Source organism: Pristis pectinata, chromosome 3 (genome assembly GCF_009764475.1).
Source record: "Pristis pectinata isolate sPriPec2 chromosome 3, sPriPec2.1.pri, whole genome shotgun sequence".
NCBI lineage: Eukaryota > Metazoa > Chordata > Chondrichthyes > Rhinopristiformes > Pristidae > Pristis > Pristis pectinata.
This window is the reverse complement of record NC_067407.1, coordinates 9077744-9097966: the sequence shown is the minus strand read 5'-3', so window position 1 is coordinate 9097966 and position 20223 is coordinate 9077744. Positions and strand designations below refer to the sequence as shown.

Genomic DNA, 20223 nt, shown 5'->3' with positions numbered 1-20223 from the left:
TGTATATCGTTTAATACACCTCAAGTGGATGCACAAGGAATGGCTGCTTCGTAGCTTATTGGTTCGTCCATCAGGTGAATGTGTTTTCCCACTGGTTTTGCCACAGGTATCTAATTGGTTTCCTGAATGGACTACTATTAAGGAGTACCTCTTACCTCAGGTATAAAAGGTATCAATTTTTGTTAATCTCTTTCTTCCCCATCCCCACCCCCCCCCCCCCCCCCCCCCCCCCCCCCCCCCCCCCCCCCCCCCCCCCCGGCTCTAGCTCACCTTTAGTTCCTCTTGTCTCTGCTCATCTCCTAGTAGTAAAGCTAGTGCCATGTGCTCCGTGACTGTTTCTTTGTTTTAAACATTTCCAATAAAACTTTGTGAAGTCAGGACTCGTGAAAGAACCTGCAGATTTGGAAATAACCAGATCTAACAACCAGCATCAACAAAACAGCTGCAAGTCTTTGCTAGAGATTGACGTAACATTATCACTGAAAATGTGACTATCCCACTGACAATGAATAAGAGATGTGAGTAGACTTGGAAAGTTGTGGCAAAAGTGGACCATTCATCTCTGTTGAGCATATTCCTGTGATGTAGTGCAATCAATGACTCCCTTATCTCTCTTTGTATTCATTCAAGGGATGTGGGTTTTGCAGGCTGAGCCAGCATTTAATTGCCCATCTGGAGTTGCCCTTGAAGGTGGTGGTGAGCTGCTGCCTTGAACCACTGCAGTCCTTGAGGTGTGGGTGTACCCACAACGCTGTTAGGGAGGGAGTTCCAGGATCTTAACTCGGGAACGGCGATATATTTCCAAGTCGGGATGGTGTGTGGCTTGGAGGCAGCTTCTGGGGGTGGTGTTCCCCGTGCTTTTACTGCCCTTGTCCTTCTAGCTGGTAGAGGTCATGGGTTTGGTAGGTGCTGTCTAAGGAGCCTTGGTGAATTGCTGTGGTGTATCTTGTAGATGGTACAAACTGCTGCTGGTGGTAGTGAGTGAAGGCATGCTGGCCTTCATCAGTCAGCGCATTGACTGTAGGAGGTGGGATGTTGTGTTGCAGTTGTACAAGACATTGGTGAGACTGCACTTGAAGCATTGTGCACAGTTTTGGTTACCCTGTTGCAGGAAAGATATCATTAAACTGGAAAGAGTGCAGAGATTTGAGGATGCTGCCAGGATTTGAGGGCCTGAGTTATATTGGGAGAGGTTGGGCAGGCTAGGACTTTATTCTTTGGAATGCAGGAGACTGAGGGGGGGGGGGGTGACCCTGTAGAGTATAAGATTGAGGGTGAATGTTTGTAGTATTTTTCCTTCACAGTAGGGGACCAAAGGGGCCTGATGGGCAACTTCATGCAGTGGGTGGTGTGTATATGGAATAAGCTGTTGGATGAAGTGTTTGAGGCAGGTACAATAACATTCAAAGGACATTTGGATAAGTATATAGAGGGATGTGGGCAAATGGGTCACGTAGGTGGGCACCATGGTTGGCATGGACAAGTTGAGCTGAAGGGCATGTTCATGCTGTATTACTCTGACTCTAATGGTTGTGGATGGGGTGCCTACCAAGCAGGCTGCTATGTCCCATATGATATCAAGCTGCTTGATATTTCTGTTCCATATTCCCACTCTCTCTGCATACCCCTTCTTGCCTTTGTGTAGCAATCTACCTCCCTCTTGAGTATGTTCAGCAGCTTTGCCTCCACAACTTTATGCAATCCTCCAAGTTTACTATCCTCTGGTTGAGGACACTTCTCCTTGCGTCACTCAGGCACATCCTGAGATTGTCACCCCAGCTTCTCAAACTCCCCAGCAAGGGGAAACTCCATCCCTGCAGGCATTCTCCAGCTCTGTTGGAACTTTAAGTTTCAATGAGATTTCTTCTAAACTCCAGAGTTGAGGGAGGGCCATAGAAATACTCAAAGGCATTTACGATTGTCCAGTAAAGCAAACCTAACTATGTTCAACAGTGAAACTGAATGAAGCATCAGTCTTCTAAATCAGACCTGAAGATTTAGTGCAGTGTCTTCCAGCAATACTATTTTTGGAACCCAGTATTAACTAAAAGCATGTGTTAATATGTAGGTCAGTGCATAATATTAGACACCTTTGCTCATCTACCCTAATTAGAAATTAGATAAGATGTGTGCAAGGATTCGGCTCCACTTGTGTTGGTCTAAAATTAATACTTCAGAAGAAAATGAGAGAGGATTTTATAGCAAAGACCCCCTAATCCACAGGACGTCAATTCAATTATAAAGCAGGTCATAACTTGATATTAGCAGGTCCACATATAATACATTGGTAAGCCTTGATGATCCTGAGTCAGGAGGTCGTGGTTTTGAGCTCCACTTGATAGCCTCGTGCACATAATGTCCACTAATATTCCTGTGCAGTGTTGAAGTAGCTTTGGAGATGGTGCCTTACAATGTGACATTAAACTGAGTCCCAGCCAACTCTTCAGGTAGATGTGACAGATCCTATGGCATCAGTGGATGATTGAGGGAATTCCTCTAGTAACATGGCCAACATTCCAGATGAATGTCATTTATTTTGCTTGCTGTTTGTGGAAGCTTTCTGTGTGTAAATTGGCTGGTACTTTGCCTGCAGAGCAATAGTTGGAAGCGATCCATGCCGTTAACCAGTTCCAGACATTCTCGGGATGTGATTTGGATGTGGTTGAAATGCAACTTTTTATTCTAGCTTTCCATTGTTTGCCAGTTGATTGGAGACACACTGATACACCTACAACTTACAGGTAGGATATCACAAACTATAATTAGAAGGTTCCACCTCCCTATATAGTTGGACCACATGAATGCAATTGTTCTTTAGTCATACCTTTTTGTGCAGTTTGAATGAGACAGACTGTGATATACTATGTATCACATGACATAGCATGTGTGTTTATAGTATTTTTGGATGGTCTATGATGTATTTAAAATAGAGGGTCCAGTATACATGCTGTGCATGTTAGTGGTGTATTGTACAAGAGAATGATAAGTATATTAATTTGTTCATGTGGCAGGTATGGTATAGTTGTACATGTGTGAAACAGTATGTGCCTGGGAAGGTAAATTGTCTGCATATATATAGTATAGGGATATCCAGTTTGAAAAGTTTTACTGTTAACAAACCTGCATTTATGACATTATTCTATATTTATGTAGTAATGAGTTATGTGACAGTATGGTGGTATATTTTGAAAATGGTATAGTATGTTCATTGTGCATGGCAGTGTATGTGCATGGTGTATTTGTTTTAGTGGAACATAGCACTCAGTACAAAATATGATGTATTGTGCATGATATATTGCAATAGGTGTCCTGCACAGCACAATATGGTGGTTAGTGTAGCTTGACATGAGTGCAGTGTGTGACTGGCTCTGGTAATTGAATCCAGAGAGTAACTATAGTTTGCTGTGTTGTACCATCCTTTTTCTATGTCAGTGTCCAGAGCTTTGACTCATCAAAGCTTTTGGTAGATCCCCTCCAATGGAGATGTGCAGCTATAATAAAAATTGATCCAGCAAAAGAGATTTAATAAAGAACAATCTAATGCTTGTAAAGTTTTTAAAACTTGCACTTCTATTGTACCTGTCAATTCCAAAAGCCTTCTGTGGATATGAACTATTTTTCAAGTGTAGTCACTGTTACGATGTGGGGAATATAACAATCAATGCATGATTGGTTTGTAAGACAAGCTTTTCACTGTACCTTGGTACAAGTGACAATAATATACCAATGCACAGTAAGCTCCCACAAATGGCCAAATAATTGGCTCCTGTGGTGTTGAGGACTGAAGAAAATTCGTGTGTTCTTCAAAATGTTGCTGTGGCATTTTATTATAACCAACTGAGAGCAACGGGGCCTCAGTGTAATGTCTCGTCAGAAGTGCAGCACCTAAGTTATCTTACCTTTCGTGCTCCTGATGGCTGTCAAGGTCCCACCAATGGGAGATGGAGGTGAAAGCACCTCTGATGTGGACAAGACCACTTAATCCACACATCGTGTCTTGCTCCACATTCTTAAAGTTCTGCCTCCGCCTACCACTTCTCCAACCAGTGACTCTTCTGCCCTCTCCAGTCAGCTATGGATTGGGGGAGAGGGAATGGATACCCGCCAACTCTCAGACCCAGCACCTTCTGGACAAGGGAGAAAGTAGACACTTACAACTCGGCAGCTTGAAGGATTGTGAAATGTTCCAAGTGCCTTTGTCTAACACAGTTGGTATTATGACCACTATCATTCAAATGCTATTTAAAATGCAGCTTACAGTCTGGACTCTGCCTGTGAGCAGTTTGCAGTCCAACATTTTTCAGTGCTGCGTTGTAAAGGAATCTGCATTGCCTCTTGGGCACAAGTTTATCCTGGCTACATCAATACCACACATTCCAGAGTTCCAGGCATCTGTTGGATATGTGAGAAGCGATGAACTGGGAGACAAAAACTGAGCATTGATACAGAGCAGTGGAAACAGAACTTTGCTTGGGCTCCCATACCAAATGTAAAGGCCAAAGGTCTGCATGGAGAAGTTGCTTGTAGTGTCCGTCAGTCATTGCTTTGTTTAAATGCAAGCCCTGTGTGTGTGCTAATCACAAGATATTTAGAGTTCTGTCCATTATTGTTATAGGAGCATAGTATGGTTGTAGCCCATCCTGTCTGGGGAGTTTTCTCATTTGCACTCTCTGGCCTTTTTTCCCCATAGCCCTGGACACTTTTCTCCACCATAAATTATCTAATTCCCTCTTGAACCCACAATGGAACCTGCCTCCATGATACCTGTGGGCAGTGCATTCCAGATTCCAACCACACTGTTTAAAAATAAATTTTCCCTCAAGTCATTTTTGGGTCTTGTCACCTTTTTATTTTAAACCTTCGACTTCTGGTCCTTGACTGCCTCATCAAAGGGAAGAGCCTCCCACTATCCACTCTGCACAGACCCCTCATAACTTGGATATTTCTACCAAATCTCATCAATCTTCTCTCCAAAGAAACAGTCCCAGCCTCTAATCCATCCTTGTAGCTGCAGTCCCTCATCCCAGGAAGTATTCTTAGAAATCTTTTCTGGACCCTCTAATGCCCACATCCTGCCAATAAAGAAGCATTGAAATTTGAACCTGTTACTCCAACTGAGGCCAGACCATATTTTATAAAGGTTTGGAATAATGTCCCTGCTTCTATTCTGATGGTGTCTGTGGGATCCAATCTCCCTCCTAGAGCCCATTTGCTGGACCTTGCTGCCTGTGCACTAGTCCTGGATTGTGTGTTTATCTGTACTCAAGGTGTGAGTGTCAATACCTGAGGGTGTTTAGTAGAGAAGCCCTCTGCAAACTCCCCAGGGTAACCAGGGATTAGAAGACCTCTCTCTTGAACTGCTGGTGATTGTTTAGATACAAATAAGGTTTGCTTGGGTGTGTGGCTGGAGTCATCTGTAGACTCTGAACCAGTAAGGGAACAGGGGGAGGTTTTCTTTCAGTTATATAGGGCAATGGTGAGACCTTGTGTGCAGTACTGTGTACAGTATTGGTCTCTCAAGGAAAGACAGTAATACATGGGAAGCAGTTAAGATGTTCACCAGACTGATAACATGATGGGGTGGATTGTCTTATGGGAAAAAAATTGGACAGGCTGGGCTTGTATTAGCTAGTGTTTAATGGGCAATTTGATTGAAATGTACAAGTTCCTGAGGGGTTGTGACAGGGTAGATGTGGAGAGGATCTTTCATCTTGTGGGAGAATTGAGATTTAAGGATCACTTATTACACAGGAGGCTATTTGGTCAATTGATTCATGCTGGCTCCCAACAGCAATCCCATCCCTCCCAACCCCTGCTCTTTATTTCCCTGTACTCTGACAACTGTCTCACGTGATTATCAACTCTTGATTCTTGTCCACACCAAAGGGCCATCGTGACGACAACCTTTCAATGTCAGCCAAACAAAAGAGCTAGTCATTCCCTTAAGGAATGGGGAGGGGGGAAGTGCACATGCTCCTGCCTACATCAATGGTGCTGAGGTCGAGAGGGTTGAGAGCTTCAAGCTCCTAGGAGTGAACATCACCAATAGCCTGTCCTGGTCCAACCATATAGACACCATGGCCAAGAAAGCTCACCAGTGCCTCTACTTCCTTGGGAGGCTAAAGAAATTTGGCATATCCCCTTGACCCCCTCCAATCTTTATGGATGCACCATAGAAAGCATTCTATCTAGATGCATCACGGCTTGGTATGGCAACTGCTCTACCTGGGACCGCAAGAAACTCCAGAGTTGTGAATACAGCTCAGCACATCATGGAAACCAGCCTTCCATCCATGGACTCTGTCTACACTTCTCACTGCCTCGGTTAAAAAAAACCCAGCATAATCAAGACCCCATCCATCCTGGAAATTCTCTCTTCTCCCCCTCTCCCATCGGGCAGAAGATACAAAAGCCTGAAAGCAGGTACCTCAAGGACAGCTTCAATCTCACTGTTTATAAGACTATTGAAAGATAAGGTGGACTCTTGACCTCACAATCTGCCTCAATATGACCTGCACTGCACTTTCTCTGTAACTGTAACACTTTATTCTGCATTGTTATTGTTTTACCTTGTACTACCTCAATGCACTGTAATGAATTGATCTGTATGAATGGTATGCAAGACAAGTTTTTCCACTGTACCTCAGTACAAGTGACAATAATAAACCAATTTACTGATTCCACTTTTGGAAGTGGGAGGAGACTCTCATGGTCACAGTGGGAATGTATAACTTCCACACAGACAACATCTAAGGTCAGGATTGAACCTGGGTTCCTGGAGCTGTGAGGCAGCAGCAGCACTAACTGCTGCACCACGTGCTGCGGTAACAACACTGCTTAAAAATAAGGGGTCACACATAAAACAGTACAGGCCCTTTGGCCCATGATGTTGTGCTGACATTTTATCCTGCTCTATTATCTAGCTAACCCTTCCCTCCCACGTAGCCCCCACCATTTCTCTATCATTCATGTCTGTCAAAAAGTCTCTTAAGTGTCCCTAATGTACCTGTCCCCGCACCCTCTGCCAGCAGTGCATTCCACACACCCACCACTCTCTGTATATAATTTTAAAAAAACCTTGCCTCTGACATCCCCCTTGCATCTTCCTCCAATCACCTTAAAATTATGCTCCCTTGTGTTAGCCACTTTTATCTTGGGGAGAAAGTCTCTGACTGTCCACTCGATCTATGCATCTTGTACACCTCTATCAAGTCACCTCTCAACCTCCTTCTCTCCAAAGAGAAAAGCCCTAGCTCACTCAACCTATCCTCATAAGACATGGTCTCCAATCCAGGCAGCATCCTGGTAAATCTCCTCTGCACCCTCTCAAAAGCTTCCACATTCTTCCTATAATGAGGTGACCAAAACTGAACACAATACTCCAAGTGTGACCTAACCAGAGTTCTATAGAGCTGCAACATTACCTGGCGGCTCTTGAACTCAATACCCCAACTTATGAAGGTCAACACTCCACATGCCACCTTAACAACTCTATCAACCTGCGGGGCAACCTTGAGGAATCTTTGGACATGGACCCCAAGATCCCTCTGTTCCTCCACATTCAAGACATAGTTCAGGGGATGTTTTTCCTCTCAGCCATGTGTCTTTGGAACTCTTTTTCAAAAGACTATTGGGGGGGTGGGGGTGGTTGTGGTTGTGAAATTCTAAGAATTTGCTTTCAGGCACAGGTAGGTGATTCTTGATAAACAAGGGGCTGAAAAGTTAGTGGTGTTAAGTGGGATGCAGAAATGTGATCTGATCATCTGAACTTTAAGTGACGAAGTGAACTCGGTAATCCTCCCCTGCTCCTAAGTGTAGGTTTTCATGGAAACCTTAAAACATGCAGGTCCTGGAAGTCGGAAATAAAAACTGGAAATGCCCGAGATGCTCATCAGGTCGGGCAGCATTTGCAGAAAGAAACCTTTCTGGTGAAAGGTCTTCAGCCTGAAACATTGACTCTGGTTTTTCTTCATACAGATGCTGCCTGACCTGTTGAGTACCTTGGGCATTTTCTGTTTTTATTACAGGGTTGCATATTCTTTGCTGAAGTCTAGTTAAGTTTTTATAACAATGCAACAGCTTTCTGACCACAGCAGTGCCTGCTTGTGAAAGCCAGATCTTTAAAACTGAATTCTAGTTGGGATTTGAACAAGTGATCTTTGGGGTCACTAGTCCTGTAAGGTCACCACTTTGATTCACTGTCCCATGGACAAACACCTGAACCTGTGGACTAGTTCATGTTGATCAAGTTGGAAATGTGAATATAGCCTGGAGCGATTAGCAAAATCTCATTTCTCTGCAGGTGTGAAAGTGAGGGTCGATCCAATTAATCTGAACCAGGTCTGTCGAGAGCAAGAAGCAACCATGACTGACGTAGCAAAGAAAGCCGAGGTAAGTCTGTGCCTGCCTGGTACTAATTTCAAGCAGATGGTATCTTGTGCCCCAATGTTTTGGAAGAATTTGGACCAAAAAATATGGAATGATTAAAATTATACCATAGTATATCTTTATTGGAAAAGATTTTCCATTTGTGTGAAATGTTTATCCACTAATTCTCCCTTTTGTAATTTGACAGCATTTAATTCATTACTGATGTGGCACAGGTCAATTTTGGGACAGTTCACTGCTTTACACTACTTGGAGGGAGTTGAGAGGGTGGGGGGTAATGCTACAATGGAGCAATATGCTGAGGGTGAGGAAGGTGCTTATGGTGCAGTGCCGAAGGAGATCTGCTCTGTATGTGTCCAGAATCTGTACCCAGCCTGATCCTAAACTGGAAACATCAGCACCAAATGTTGTTCTTTTGACTATAAACCAAAAATGTTCTTAAGAAATAAAAGTTGGCCTTCTAGCCTCTCATGGCTGTTCCACTCTTCAATAAGTTCATGGCTGATATTTTGCATCAGTGCCACCTCTGTATTAACCCCATATCCTTTAATGCCCAGATATCTACCAATCTTGGTCTTTGAATATACCCAATGACTGATCCTTCTCAGTCCTCTTGGGTAGGGAATTCCATGACCCACTGGGTTCCAAAGTTTCTTCTCTTCTGTACTGAATAGTCAAAATTTTTTTATTCTGAGACTCTGACCCCTGCTTCTAGACACCCCAGCCCAGGGAAACATCGTCCCTGCATCTACCCCACAAAGTAGGGATATGCATTTAAGGTGAGAGGGAGTAGGATCAGAACAGACATGAGGGGTAAGTTTTTTTTACTCAGTGGTGGGTGCCTGGAATGTTGCCTGATAGGGTGGTGGAGGCAAATTCACTGGGGGCTTGGATGGGCACATGAATGAGAGGAAAATAGAGGGATATGGGCATTCAGTAGGTAGAAGGGATTAGCAATGTTGTGGGCTGAAGGTCCTGTTCTGTGCTGTGCTGTTCTATGTACCCCACAAAGTCTTGTAAGAAATTTGTTTTGCATTCCTCTAAACTGTGGACAGAAAAGGCCTAGTCTACTTAAATTTCTCCCTGTACAACAAACCCTTTCACAATCCCATCTCTGGGATCAATACAGTAAACCTTCACTGCACTCCCTCAGGTACATCCTTTGGTAGATCTGTACACAATGTTCTGGGTGTGATCTCACCAAGCCTCCATTACAAGAAGAGTTAAGTATGTGAGAACCTGTTGCAGACCAACATACAATTTGCCTTCCTAATGCAGAATTGGACAAAAGCACACCATAAGTAGAATGTAGAACAGTACAGCACAGGAACAGGCCCTTCAGCCCACTATGTTGTACCAAACTAATTAAGATAATGGCACCTAATCCCTTCTGTCTGCACACAGTCCCTATCCCTCCAATTCCTACATATTCATGTCCCTATCTGAGAGGCTCTTAAATGCCTCTATAATATCTGCCTTGACCACCACCCTGGTTTTCCAAAAAACACCCTGCCTCTTTGAATTTTTCCATTCTCACCTTAAATGCATGGCCTCTAGTAATAGACACTTCCTCCCTTTGTGGGGGTAGGGAGTGGTGTGCAGGAGAAAGGTACCAGCTGTCTACTGTTTCTATTCCTTTCATAATTTTATTAACTTCTATCAGGATATATACTGAAAATGATCCAGTTGAATTGTGTGGGTATAAATATAACAGAACCAAGCTAGCAAAGAGATTGCTGTGCTTTTGGCAACTATCTTGGTGTCCATACCGGCCACAGGAGTAGTGCCAGATGATTGGAGGGTGGCAAATGTTGTTCCTTTCCTTAAGAAAGGAAGTAGGGATAACACTGGGAATTACAGACCAGTGAGTCTTACTTCAGTGGTGGGCAAATTACTGGAGAAGATTCTTAGAGATGGAATTTATGGGCACTTAGAAGCATAAGCTGATTAGGGACAGTCAGCATGGCTTTGTGAGGGGCAGGTCATGCCTCACGAGGCTGATTTGAATTCCTTGATGTGACAAAGCACATTGAAGGTAGAACAGTGGACGTGGTGTAAATGGATTTTAGCAAGGCGTTTGATAAAGTTCCTCATGGAAGGATTATTCAAAGTCAGGAGGCATGGGATCCAGGGAAACTTGGCTGTGTGGATTCAGAATTGGCTCACCCATAGAAGACAGGGTGGTTGTAGATGGAGCATATTCTGCTTTGAGGTCACTGACCAGTGGTGTTCTGCAGGGATCTGTTCTGGGACACCTGCTCTTTATGATTTTTATAAATGACTTCAATGTGGATGGGTGGGTTAGTAAGTTTGATGATACGAAGGTTGGTGGTGTGGGTAGTGTAGACATGTTGCAAACTGCTCTCTACCAATACCAAAGGCTGCTGTAGATTACAACAAGACATTGATATGATGCAGAGCTGGGCTGAGAAGTGGCAGATGGAGTTCAACCTGGATAAGTGTGAAGTGATGCACTTCTGGAGATCTTCTTTGAAGGCAGAATACAAGGTTAATGATAGGACTCTTAACAGTGTGGAGGAACAGAGGGATCTTGGGGTCCGCATCCATAGATCCCTCAAGATTGCCGCCAGGTTGATAGGATTGTTAAGAAGGGTTATAGAGTGTTGGCCTTCATTAGTCAGTATTGCGTTCAAGAGCTGTGAGGTGATGTTGCAGCTCTATAGAACTCTGGTCAGACCACACTTGGAGTATTGTGTTCAGTTCTGGTCGCCTCATTATAGGAAGGATGTGGAAGCTTTAGAGAGGGTGCAGAGGAGATTTACTAGGATGTTGCCTGGATTGGAGAGCATGTCTTGTGAGAATAGGTTGAATGAGCTGGGACTTTTCTCTTTGGAGAGGAGGAGAATGAGAGGTGTACAAGATAAGGGGCATAGATCAAGTGGACAGTCAGACTTTTTCCCCAGGGCAACAATGGCTAACATGAGGGGACATAATTTTAAGGTGATTGGAGGAAGATATAAGGGGGATGTCAGGGGTAAGTTTTTCTCTACAGTGGCGGGTGCATGGAACACACTGCCAGCAGAGGTTGTGGGGGCAGATACATTAGGGACATTTGGGAGACTCTTAGCCCCCTATTTTTCTATTATTCATGTGTCTCTGTGGGAGGGAAGGTTTAGATAGGTCTTAAAGAGGATAAAATGTCAGCACAACATTGGGCTGAAGGGCCTGTACTGTGCTGTAGTGTTCTATGTTCTAGAACCTGTTGAAATTAATAATCTTTAAATTCTGTTGTCCTTAAATGTGAGCTTTGCTAGCTGAAATCCAATCTTTTGGTTTGTCATGTTACTTTCTAATCCAAGGCTGTCTACTAATTGTGTTGGGGCTCTTGTTGGTACGTGCATTGGCAGGATGATCAAACACTGTGGGTTACTGAGGCTGGGATGATAAAATGTTGTGGGTTTAAAGTATTTGCTTTCCTTGAATGATGGATGGGTGGGAGTGAAACATGCATGAAGAATTATTCCTGTGACACCCAGAATTTCAGAGGAAAAGTCTCTGCATCCAAATTGTAGTATGGTCTGGAACTCGCTGCCTGAAAGGGTAGTGGAGGCAGAAGCTCTCAGCACATTTAAAAGTTAGCTTCATAAGCACTTTGTTACATAGTAAGCAAAGCTGAGAAATGAGGTTGTTGTTAATGGTCTTTTTTGACTGGCACAGACACTGAGACAAATAGTCTCCATCTGTGCAGAAAATCGCTGCAGTTCTATGAACACCCCAACTACAATCCATTTATTAAACATGATATTACCTGTCAGATCAAGGTGACTTTCTGGCAATTTATGGAAAAAATGTAACTGGACTTCATTCAGAGTCCAGTCCGAACTTAATGCAATTCTGGTCCCTCGACAACATGTTTGACTCTTAATCACACTTTCCGGTGGTCCAGTGAACCTTTGAGTTCTTGCAGTTCTCAGGACCATTATGGAAAACCCTTAAATACCAGATATAGTGCAGAATGAATCTCTCAAAATTCTGGATAAAAGCACAAATTTAAGGCATTTATTGTCCTTATGCCAATCCTCTGGACCTGATCTCCTGCGTTCTGGAGTCTTAAAGGAGCTAGCTGTATTGATGGTGAATGCTCTGGTTGTAATTTACCAAAAGTTCCTGGATTTGTGAATAGAAGGAGGCAGAATGCAGGAAACTTGTAGACCAGTTTGCCTGATATCTGTCATTGGGGAAAACGCTGGAATCCATTAATAAAAAGTAATTGCAGGACATTGAAGCAGAGGCAACATGGTTTTATGAAATGGAAATTGCAATTGACAAATTTGCTGGCAATCTTAATGGACCAGGTGGATAAAGGGGAGCTGGTAGATGCAGTATATTTGGATTTGCAGAAGGCAGTAGATAATGTGCCACATATAAAGGTTATTGCACAAGAGTGCGTGAGGTTAGGGGTGATATTGGACTGGGGGTTGGCTAATAGAAAACAGAGTCAAGAACATAGGAGCAGGGGTAGGCCACCTGGCTGATCGAGCCTTCTGGGTCATTCAATAAGATCATGGCTGATTTGGCCATGGACTCAGATCCACCTACCTGCCTTTTTCCCCATAACGCCTAATTACCCTACTATGCAAAAATCTATCTATGTTTTAAATGAGGTAGCCTCTACTGCTTCCCTGGGTAGAGAATTCCACAGATTTACTCTGGGAAAAGCAATTTCTCCTCATTTCCCATCCGAAATCTATTCCCCCAAATCTTGAGGCCATGTCCCCAAGTTCTAGTCTCGCCTACCAGTGGAAACAACCTTGCTGCCTCTATCTTATTTATCCCTTTCATAATTTTACGTTTCTATGCAGCACCCCACTCTCCACTGAATCCCAACCAGAGAAATGCCCATTTATCCCAACTCTGCCTTCCTATTCATTAACCAATCCTCTGTCCATGCCAATACATTACCCCCAACTCCATGCATCCTTATCTTGTGGATAAGTGTTTTATGCAGCACCTTATCGAATGCCTTCTGAAAATCCAAGAATACAACATCCACCTGTTCCCCTCTATCCACTGTGCTCATTATATCCTCTCAGAACTCCAGTAAGTTTGTCAAACAGGACCTGCTCTTCCTGAATCCGTGCTGTGTCTTCCTGATGGAACTACTTCTATCCAGATGTCCTGCTCTTTCTTCCTTAATGATGAAGCATTTTCCTGACTGCAGATGTTAGTCTGGCCAACAATTACCTGCCTTCTGCCTACATCCTTTATTTAAAGTGGCATGACATTACCTGTCTTCCAATCTGTCGGGACCTGCCCAGAGTCCAGAGAATTTTGGTAAGTTATCACTCATGCCTCTACTATAACTTCCACCATTTCTTTCAGTACCATGGGATGCATCCTGTCAGGACCAGGGGACCAGTCTACTTTTTAGGCCCACTAGTTTGCTTATCACTACCTCTTTAGTGACAGTAATTGTATAGAGGTCCTCGCCTCCCATTGCAGCCATAAACATCTCTTTGGCACATTAGATTTGTCCTCCACTGTGAAGACTGACACAAGATAGTCGTTCAAGGCTTCGGTCATTTCCATATTACCCAATATTAATTGCTCCCCTTCTCATCTTCCAAGGGACCTACATTCACTTTAGCCACCCTTTCCCACTTCATATAATTATAAAAACTTTTACTGCCTGTTTTTATATTTTGTGCTAGTTTACTTTCATAATCTATCTTCCCTTATTGCTTGCTTAGTGGATGTTTGTTGCTTTTTAAAGTTTTCCCAGCCTTCCAGTTTCCCACTACCCTTGGTGACTTTGTGCATGAGCATGATGCTGTCTTCTATTTCCTTAGTTATCCAAGGCTGGCTCTCCCCACCCTTGCTGTCCTTGCTTTTAACTGGAATATACTTTGGAGCAGCATGAAAAATCTCCTCCGCTGTTCTTCAACTGTCTCATCATATAGCCTGTTTCTGGTCTATGCTAGCTAACTCCTCATCCTGTTGTAGTCTCCCTTATGTAGGCATGATACACTGGTTTTAGATCTAACTATTGCACCCTCCATTTGTATGAGAAATTCAGTCATACTATGATCACTCTTTCCAAGAGGATCCCTAACTACAAGGTTGTTAACTTTACCTGTCTCATTGCACAGGAACAGATCTAAGATAGCATCTTCCCTTGTAGGTTCACTAACATACGTTCAAGAAAGCTATCACAGATGCATCCTACGAAGTCCTCCTCAAGACTGCCCCGACCAACTTGATTTGCCCAATCTATGTGGAGGTAAAGTCCCCCAGGATAACCACTGTTCCATTCTTACATGCATCAAATATTTCTTGGTTTATTGATTTCAACCCAAATGGATTCAACATTCTGCTCCTTATCTTATATTGTCTCACTATTGCCCTGATCTCATTCTTAATTAAGAGTGCTACCCCACTCCCTTATCTTCCTGCCTATCCTTCTGTATTACCTGATACCCTTGGATATTGAATTCCCAACCATCTCCACCCTGCAACCATGTTTCTGTAATGGCCACTAAATCATTGAGATAAATTGGTCAGTTTCAGATTCACAACCAGTGACTAGTGGGGTACCACAGGGATCGCTGAGACGTCAACTGTATACAATCTGTTAATGGCTTGAATGAAGGGACGGAGCGTACTGTCACCAAACTTGCTGCTGAAACAAGATGGATGGCTTAGCAAGTTGTGAGGAGGACCTAAAGAGCCTACAAAGTATAGAGATGGGTCAAGTGAGTGGGGAAGAAGTTGGAGAATGGAATACAATATGAGGTTATCCAACTTTGAAGGAAGAATGAAAAAGCAAATTATTATCTAAATGGAGTGAGATTACAGAATGTTGCAGTACAAAGGCTTATGGTGTCTTAAAGCATGCAACCCAAAAAGTTGGAGCACAGTAATTAGGAAGACTAAGAATGTCAGTCTTTATTGCAAGGGGAAGGGAGAATAAAACAGTTTGATGCAACTTTACAGGATGTTGGTGGGACTCCACCTGGAATATTGCGTACAGTTTTAGTCTCCATATTAGAGGAAGGATGTGCTTGGAGGCAGTGCAGAGAACTGAGCTCAAGATTTGGGAGGACACATTACAGCTGTGCAGGAGCTGGTGTAGACAGCACAGCAAATGAACTTATCCTTAATCAGGAGGGTCACTGTGAGATGGGGTGTATATCAACTACACTCTACTGAAGCTAAATGCAAATGTGAAGAGTCTAGCACTCAAATGGAGCTCAAACCCCAGACACCACCTGAATCTGCCTTCAGCCATCTGCCACTACAAAGGCACTTTGCACTGAGCATGCATTTGTCCTGCCCAGCCTTGTTGGAAGCTGGATTTGGACTTGGAAATGCAATTGCAGTTTAAAACATTACCCATTTATCTCACTGTGACTGATCTGCAAATTGGCAGGGACATCTGCTACATTGGTGACTATGCATCAGAGGTACCTCATTGACTCAAGCTGTGGAACAACTAGAGGTGGTGAAAGGCCAGTTCTCTTGCTGCAGATTTACCACCCGTAAAAGGCAGCATACTTTAAAAAGGTTCTTGTATCCTTGAAAGGGTGCAGGGATGGTTAACTAGAATGGGACCAGGGAATGAGGGAGAGTTGGTTTTCACCAGTAAACATAAGGCAGTGATTTAAGATAACTGGTTCAAAAGTCCATAAGAAACTTACAAGATCCTGAGGAGTCTTCACCAGATGGATTCTTCCTTTTGTGGGAGAGTCTGAAACTAGTGGTCACTTCAGAAAATGAGTTGTCCACTTAAGATGGATGTGGCACCATTTTGTTTCCCTCAGAGGGCTGAGAGCCTTTTAAACTTTCCTCCTAGCGGCAGTCTTTGAATATTTTTAAGGCAACTGGAGAGATTCTTAGTCGTACAAAATGGAAACGGGCCCTTCGGCCCAACTTGTCCATGCAGACCAAGGTGCCATTTGCACATGTTTAGTCCATCTATGCTAATTCCATTTTCCTGCATTTGACTTGTATCCCTCTCTTCCTTTTCAGAATCAGGTTCATTATCACTGACACGTGGTGAAATTTGTATTGCAGCAGCAGTACAGTGCAAGACCTAAAAATTACTATAAATTTCAAAAAATAAATAGTGCAAAGGAGGAAAATGAGGTAGTGTTCATGGACTATTCAGAAAACTGATGGCAGAGAGGAAGAAGCTATTCCTAAATTGTTGAGTGTGGGTCTTCAGGCTCCTGTACCACCTCCCTGATGGTAGTAATGTGAAGAGGGTGTGTTCTGGGTGGTGAGGGTCCTTAATGGTGGATGCTGCTGCCTTAAGGCACTGCCTCTTGAAGATGTCCTCGATGGCGGGAAGTATTGTGCCTGTGATGGAGCTGGCTGTCTACAACCCTCTGCAGCCTCTTTCGATCCTGTGTGTTGGAGCCTCCATACCAGGCGGTGATGCAACCAGTCAGAATGCTCTCCCCAGTACATCTGTAGAAATTTGTAAGAGTCTTTGGTGACATACCAAGTCTCCTCAAACTCCTAATGAAGTAGAGCCATGGGCGTGCCTTCTTCATGATTGCATTAATGTGCTGGGCCCAGGACAGATCCTCTGAGATGCTGACACCCAGGAACTTGAAGCTGCTCACCCTTTCCATTGCTGACCCCTCAATGATGACTGGAATGTTCCTTCCCTATCCATGTATTTATCCAAACAATTTAAGATTTTAAGTTATCTTTTAGTCACGTACATCAAAACAGTGAAATCTTTTGTGTAGTGTTCTGGGGGCAGCCTGCAAATATCACCACACTTCTGGTGCCAACATAGCATACCCACAACTTCCTAACCTGTACATCTTTGGAATGTGGAAGGAAACCAGAGCACCCAGAGGAAACCCACAGACATGGGGAGACAGTGGCCAGAATTGAACCTGGGTCACTGGTGCTGTCATAACATTACGCTAACCACTACGCTACTGTGCAGACCACAACACTGTTTGCCTGCATGCAACCCACGGCAGTTTTTAATTCAACTCCTTCCCCCAGGGTGCTGGAGGGTAACCATTGAAGGTGATGGTGTTTTCTTTTCTCCCCCCCCCCCTCCTCCCACCCAACTTTCCACCAATTACTGATGTGACTGAATCAAGCTGAAAGCAGGCGGATCACGATTTGAAGATGGGATCTTCCTGATCTCTGCAACTCACACTAGCAGGTGCAGGTTTTGCCACTGAGCCACGAGGGGAGACACTTTTTCTTGAAGCCGATGCCCCTTTAAGGAGCAAAAGGGTACAAGACTGTTAATACAGAATTGTTTGCGTGTTAGGATGGGATGGGAGATGGAAAATCACCATCACCTGGTAGCTTGTTCTATATACCCTCCATTTTTAAATTGCCCCTCACCTTGAACCTCTGTCTTCCAGTTTTAGACCCTTTTACCTATGGGGGAGGGGGGGAAATTCTAATTACCCTCTATGCCCTTCAATTTTATAAACCTATAAAGTCAGCCCCCTACACTCCAGTGAGATCAGTCCCAGCCTATCCAATCTCTCCTCTTAACTAAAGCCCTCCATTTTAGGCAAGATCCTGGTGAATCCTTCCTGCACTTTTTTTTTCTGGCACCATCACGTATTTTCTATAGTGTGGTGACCAGAACTGCACACAATATTCCAAGTGTGGTCTAACTGATGTCTTGATCAGCTGCAACACATTGTCCCAACTCTTGTACTCAATACCCCTTTCTATGAAGGCAGGCAAACTAAATGCCATCTCTGCTGCCCTAGCCACCAGTGTCACCATTTCCATGGGACCTATGAACTTACACCCTTGGGTCCCTCCATACGTCACTTCTTTTAAGGCTCCTGTTTGCTGTTTATGACTTGGATGAGGAAGCATGGGTTAGTAAGTTTGCTGCTGATACAAAGGTTGGTGGTGTTGTGGATAGTGTAGAAGGTTGCTGTAGATTACGACAGGATATTGATAGAGTGCAGATCTGGGCTGAGAAGTGGCAGATGGCGTTCAACCCAGATAAGTGTGAAGTGATTACATTTTGGGAGATTGAATTTGAAGGCAGAGTACAAGGTTAATGGCAGGACCCTTAGCACGGAGGAACAGAGGGATCTTGGGGTCCGGGTCCATGTCCATAGATCCCTCAAGGTTACTGCACAGGTTGATAGGGTTGTTAAGAAGGCATATGGAGTGTTGGCCTTCATTAGTTGGAGTACTGAGTTCAAGAGCCATGAGGTGATGTTGCAGCTCTATAGAACTCTGATCAGACCACACTTGGAATATTGTGTTCAGTTCTGGTCACCTCATTATTAGGAAGGATGTGAAGCTTTAGAGGGTGCAGAGGAGATTTACCAGGATGCTGACTGGATTGGAGAGCATGTCTTATAAGATATCTTTATTAGTCATGTGCATCAAAACATACAGTGAAATCCATATTTTGCTTAAAGCTCTGGGGGCAGCCCACAAGTGTTGCCATGCTTCTGGTGCCAATATAGCATGCCCACAACTTCCTAACCCATACGTCTTTGGAATGTGGGTGGAAACCAGAGCACCCAAAGGAAACCCACGCAGACATGGGGAGAACGTACAAACTCCTTACAGACAGCAGCCGAAATTGAACCTGGGTCGCTGATGCTGTATTAGTGTTACACTAACTGCTACACTACCATGCCTGCCCATGGGGATAGGTTGAGTGAGCTAGGGCTTTTCTCTCTGGAGAGGAGGATGAGAGGTGACTTGATAGGTGTACAAGATGATAAGAGGCACAGATCGAGTGGGCAGTCAGACTTTTTCCCACGGTGACAACGGCTAACATGAGATAATTTTAAGGTGATTGGAGGAAGGTATAAGGGGAATGTCGGGGTAAGTTAGAGTGGTGGGTGTGTGGAACGCACTGCCGGCAGAGGTGAGGGCAAATACATAAGGGACATTTAACAGAAGTGGAGGGCTATGTGGGAGGGAAGGGTTAGATAGATCTTGGAGCAGGATAAAAGTCAGCACAACATTGTGGGCTGAAGGGCCTGTACTGTGCTGTAGTGTTCTATGTCTGGCCAGTGTTAAATGACCCAAATGCATTACCTCACACTTGTCTGGATTATCTTCCATATGCTACCACTTTGCCCAACTTTCCAGCTGATCTATGTACCCCTATATCCTTGCTGTCTGCAACACCAATCCTCTTGTCAGCAGCAGACTTGCTTATCAGAAGAAAGACCACAAACATTCTCATCCAGGTCATGTATACAGTACATGTATGACAAACAACAGGTCCCAGCACTGCATGCAGTACACCACTGGCTACAGAATTCTAGTCAGGAAAAACAACCCTCCACCACCACCCTCTGCCTCCCCTGCACTGAGCCAATTTGGGATCTACTTTGTCAATCCCATGTGCCCTAACTTTCTGGACCAGCCTACTATGCAGGACCTTGTCTGAAGCCCAGCTGAGGTCCATATATACTAAGTCTACTGCCTACCCTTCATCAATTTTCTTAATAACACCAAACTCTTGATAACTAAGAGTGAAAGACCACCATGAGTAGGTGGGAATCTGGCTACAGTCAGATCAGTCATGATCTTGTTAAATGGTGAGCAGACTCAAGTGATTCACTCAGTTTGTGAGAATTCAGTGAGCTGTTATGATCTGAAAATAGTAGAAGCAGACTTGGTAATTTTCAAACAGATATTCAATATAAATTTGAGAAGTTGGGCAGAGTTACAGGCAACAAGTAAGGAGCAGTGGGACTTGCAGGAAAACAGTAAAAATATTCATTCTGTTTGAAGTATATAAATCTGAGAGGCACAGATGGATCAGTGGTCAGTCTTTTTCCCAGGGTGGAAATCTTCAATTATGAGAAGGCATAGGTTTAAGGTGAAAGGGGGAAAGTTTAA

General features: G+C 43.8%; 1 protein-coding gene across 4 annotated transcripts in view; it reads left to right on the top strand.

The window, feature by feature from the left end:
* nexn (nexilin (F actin binding protein)) overlaps nt 1-20223 on the top strand; it is a 73339-nt gene that overhangs the window by 10586 nt on the left and 42530 nt on the right. For all 4 annotated transcript variants that reach the window (XM_052010643.1, XM_052010642.1, XM_052010641.1 and 1 more), the window contains exon 2: nt 8303-8391. In XM_052010643.1, coding sequence (XP_051866603.1) covers nt 8365-8391 — 27 coding nt within the window. In that variant the 5' untranslated portion in view covers nt 8303-8364. The remainder of the gene's footprint in view (nt 1-8302; nt 8392-20223) is intronic.